Source organism: Triticum aestivum, unplaced genomic scaffold, assembly GCF_018294505.1.
Source record: "Triticum aestivum cultivar Chinese Spring unplaced genomic scaffold, IWGSC CS RefSeq v2.1 scaffold1595, whole genome shotgun sequence".
NCBI lineage: Eukaryota > Viridiplantae > Streptophyta > Magnoliopsida > Poales > Poaceae > Triticum > Triticum aestivum.
This window is the reverse complement of record NW_025237116.1, coordinates 1-4,852: the sequence shown is the minus strand read 5'-3', so window position 1 is coordinate 4,852 and position 4,852 is coordinate 1. Positions and strand designations below refer to the sequence as shown.

The 4,852-nt window shown below is 47.6% G+C and overlaps 1 protein-coding gene across 1 annotated transcript; it reads right to left on the bottom strand.

The window, feature by feature from the left end:
* Positions 1–77: 77 nt before the first annotated feature.
* LOC123176504 (protein fem-1 homolog C-like) lies at positions 78–2,060 on the bottom strand (the record flags this gene model as incomplete). The annotated part of the gene is made up of 5 exons (XM_044590681.1): positions 1,847–2,060; positions 1,691–1,744; positions 601–783; positions 366–497; positions 78–217 (listed from the first exon to the last, which is right to left on the bottom strand). Coding segments are annotated over exons 1-5 (546 nt in total), but the record flags the coding sequence as incomplete, so codon positions are not given.
* Positions 2,061–4,852: the final 2,792 nt, after the last annotated feature.

Sequence of the window (4,852 nt, the reverse complement as noted above, 5' to 3'; positions counted from 1 at the left end):
ACCTAATCCTGGCATAAAAAGTATATGTGCAAATTAACTCTGAATCAAGAGAAATAAAAAAAGTGAAGGCAATATACATTTGCGTTGTGATCCAACAAAATCTTCAGTGTGTTATCCTTCCCATTTGCAGCAGCCACAAATGCTGGTGTTCCACGGCCATAGTTTATGTCGATTGGAACTCCTTTTGAAAGGAGGAACTCTGTCACGTTGCAGCATCCTGTTGTAAACAAAATGATTCCATAACTCATGTTCTGCCACAATAATTAAACATAGTGTACTAGAGTAGTAGAGTAAATAACTACTAGTACATCTTAGTAAAAATAACCATCTTCGAGAAATCTTGTGTGTGTGTCAGGGAGAAGAACCTGCAGCCACAGCATGGTGGAGAACTGTGCGTCCTTTGTCATCTGCTTTCAATATATCACCACCATGATCAAGAAAATACTTGACTGTAGCAACATCATCAGACGAGGCTGACAACATAAATGGAGTTGCACCTGTGATAACACACAATTGTCAGCGCAATCATAGATGCCATGCTAGCAATCATTGACATGGCAGACACCAGTTTTAAAAATGAAGAAAGGGATAGATAAAGACCCCCTAGAGCACCAGCTCCATATCCAGGAGCATTTACATCTCCATTAAGCTCCTCCACCAAATACTTGCAAACATCCAGTTGTGCAAAACATGCCGCCGTGTGCAACACAGAATACCCATTGATGTTGAAAGAAAAAATCGCCGATGGGTCACCCTTTCCTTTGGTAAGATTCTTTATAATACCTTCCCCAAAAGTAAACATAATGACATTATAGAAACAAATAGACCAATTAACAAGATAGAAGACCAAAAGAAAAGAAGCAAGCATGCGAAATGGACAACTACTTCATGAAGTTCAAGGGACCAATCTGAAGCATTGCTGGACAGCCATCCAGTGAAAAACTGAAAATACATGACAAAACACAACGTTTTAGAGTACTTCTACACTATAAATTGTGATGTGGTGGACAGTTAGATCGTTTCATCGAAAGTTGTCACGTTTATACCATGATTTTTCAGCTGATCTATGCATGTGTCTGCTGAGTAGTGCACTGCAAACTATCTAGTCATGTGAGTGCGACGGTCGGTCCTAAAACTGCATGTCATGGACTCATGGTTACCATCAGAAAAATACTAGTGTTGATGAGTACGGAAAACATTACATTCGTTACCGGATAGCAAACTGTTACAAGTAAAACATTCGACCAGAACTATTCCCTCCGTTCGGAATTACTTGTCATAAAAATGGATGTATCTACAATTAAAATACATCTAGATACTTTCATTTTTTGGACGAGTAATTCCGAACGGAGGGAGTATGTTTGTATGACAGCTTATATGAAGATAAATGTACCGGAAGTCGGTGCCCGCTGTAACTATGCAAGATAACTGAGCGTCGCATCAACATGGACCAAAACAAAATCATACACGTGGCAGATTCAGTGCTATATTCAAGCAAATCTAGTTTTCCACCGCTGCTAAGTGCTAACTCAAAGCCTATGTTTGTAACGCATTATCACCAAGTACTTTCCGAAGGCGATGCAGCACGTCTTAACAACAACCTCCGAACCCACGAAACTAACTAAGCAGCCTCGACCGAAGTGACGAAAAAGCAGAAGAATCGACGCAGTGGAAAAGAGGAAAGGGCTACCTTTGAGGAGACCAAGGTTGCCGTCGATGGCCGCGTTCATTAGATCCTTCTTAACTGCACGCGCGCGCGCACGATCGCCATTAGAAACGAAGCCGGGGGGTCAGGCAGAGGGTAACGAACGCGGGAGCGAGCAATGAGGGGCTAGAGTCGACGTACGGGCATCGTCGGGGCAGTAGACGAGCGGCTGAGTCATGGCTCAGCCCCGGCGATCAAGCTTGCCCGCTCGCGGGGTGGAAGCTTCCGGAGGCGGCGATGAAGAACCCTGCGGACTGGCGGACTGCGGTGCCGTGCGGTGCGGAGTTGGGGCTTTGGCCAGCAGGCCGTTGGATTAGTCGTCGTGGCAGGATGTCGCACCATAAAACGACGTATGCGATTTATGCGCTGCACCGAGCCTTTTTCTAGGAACGGGAGTGTTTTATATTGATCCAACCCTCTGTGTGCTGCGTGGGGTGATGCTCTAGTCAATGTTGGTTCAACAATATTTGGATCTCGTCTCAAGGGGCAGGGCGAGTGGCTATTGCGGTCTTCAAAACCTGGTATGACGACGGCGTTTACGAGTGTCGTCTTTTCTTATTGTTGGTTCAGTGTAATTTCCAATCTCTGGCGGACGGCGTACAATCAAAGAAAGAAGAAGATTAATATGATTTTTATTGTAATTTTATTTTGTACTAGTCATTTTATGTCCAGTAGTTGTCCACCCATTATATTGACATTTGTTTTCCTCGATATTAATCATATCTAAGATACCCTACCACATGGCATGAGTGGTCAGCTATCTGAAGTTAAGTTATGACAAGTATTTGATGAAGAAGAATGAGCAGAAGAAAAGAAAAGGAGATCTAAGATTCCTTTTGGGTGTCTTTGTTCAAAAAATGAAAATTGTAGGGATACTACAGGGTTGGGCCCTAGAACCATACATGAAAATTTTGCTAAATTATGCACATCCCGATTCAACTCTCTTATTTCGTTGTCGAAGATGACCACCTAAAACGAGTCATTTCTGACTATTTCCTTTAAGACCGGGCCATAGCTAGCAAGTCTATTGTCTAAATTCAAAAGAAAATCAGGGGTAAAACCAAGTTTAATTCATCAAACACCACTGAGTATGGGATAAAATTCGGGTCATGGGACTGGCCAAACCAAACGTGACGTCCCAGACCTAACAAAAAGAAAAACCTGGCTAGACACTGGATGTGTTTGATTCCTGGGCTATCCCACGATGGGACAAGGATAGCCTGTTTTTAGATGGATACCACCTGTTTGATTCGTGGGCGAATAGAGATGATCCCAGTTAGATAATTCGAACTTCGAATATTCCTTCAAAATCGGGCTCCGAGCGTCCACGAGAAAGTCACGGATTTGGGCTTCCCTCGCACGCACGCCGCGAAATGTTTTTCTGCCACAAACCCCACCTTAGAGCATCTCTAGTAGATCCTGCAACCGACCGTCCCGCAAAACTCATTTACGGTATCCCTGAAACGATTTTTGCAGGACATCAGACGCTTAGCCGAAATAGATCCTTCATACCGATACCACATACTCAAATTTGTAGTTCGCGCTTAAACATAGATCACCGGAGTTCAAACATAGGATATGGGAGTTCATCATACTACATACCATACCGGAGTTCATACAAACCAAAATTAAGCAGTTCTACTAAACGGAAAGCATACTAGATCTACTTGTCGTCATCGTCGCCCTCCTCGTCGGCGACGGCGGGCGGGTTGCCATGGAGGGTGTGGTACATGAGGGTGCTGGAGAGGACCTGCATGAGCTGATACTCCTCGAAGTGCGTCGGGACGCGCGCAGTCACAGCTTCATCTCCGGTGGCGGCGGCTTCCTTGGCCTGCGACCACGCCTTCTCTGCCTCCCGGCGACGCTTTAGCGCCGGGGAGAAGATGCGGCCGAGGCGGCAGAAGTTCGTCCACGCGCGAGCGCCAGCATTGCAAGAGCGGACGCCGCGGGTGCGCGCCTGCTCCTTCCGCTGTTCATCCACCAGCGGGCGGAGAGAGGAGCTCCCGGCCTCCGCGTCGTGGCAGCGCTTGCGGGGTGGGTTGCCGCCGAGCCCGCTTCGGCCGCTGTTCCCGCTGCGTGAACTGAGCCCCCCTCGGCCATCCCGACCGACACCCAACGACGATATCTCCAGCAAGTTCGAGTGGGTAAACTCACCGGAGATTTAGGCTGAACTTCACGGGATTTCTCGCCGGAGGAGAAAAAACGTGGCGGAGGGGAATGAAGGAAAAGCCGGATGCGAACCCTAAATCGACCCGGATCCGGCATATATACTGGAATCACGGGCGGTTTACGGGCCTCCCGTAAATGTTTCAAGGGCTGGATCCTTCTTGCCTGACCTGCTCGGGCTGAAATTTTAGGTTGTTCCGTAAACCTGCCGGAAAAACGCGCCCTGGCGAGGTCATATGGGATCTGCTAGAGATGATCTTGTCTCTTTCTCCCCTTTCCATCTGCTCCCGCTTCTATCCAGTGTCGGCGGCCGCTGCAGATCAAAGTGCGACAGGCCGGTAGCGAAGGAGAGTGCGCGCGGCCTGGCTTTCTCCTTCCTTGTGGTTCCCTCTCTCCTCCCTTTCTTCTCTCTCCGGCACAAGCTTGACAACAGAGGTCATGGCATCGGCAGCAGACATACGTGAGTGCCGTGCGCGGCCGTCAGTGCCCTGCGAATGGAGGAAGCTCCCTCCGGCTGGTGCTGCTGGCTTGTGCTCTGCTCTCGGAAAGACGGGGAGGGGACGCAAGCCCACGCTGCTGGTTGGTGCTGGCTGGGCACTTGATGCTGCTTTCATGTGCTCTGCTTCGGCGGGTTATGCTGTGTGTGCTTTGCTCAGGTGGGTTGTGATGTGCGTGGGTCTTGTGCTAATTTTGTCTCTCGATTTTGTTAGTGTAGAGAAATTACTTGAGAATGGAAATTTGGAACGCCTCTAATCAGCTGCTAATGCTTATGTGTGTACATGTGATGTCTATTCTCTGTACCTCAACAGATTAGAATTTGACCCTGAATCTAGATGCACTACTGTTTTTCAAAGAGAAAAATTCACTCTAGGGCCTGTAACTTGCACTGGTGTCCACTTTAATCCCTGTGGTTAGAAATACCCGAAATACAGTCACTAAACTTGCTTGAGGGGGTCGTCTACGGCCGTTATACGATTTGGT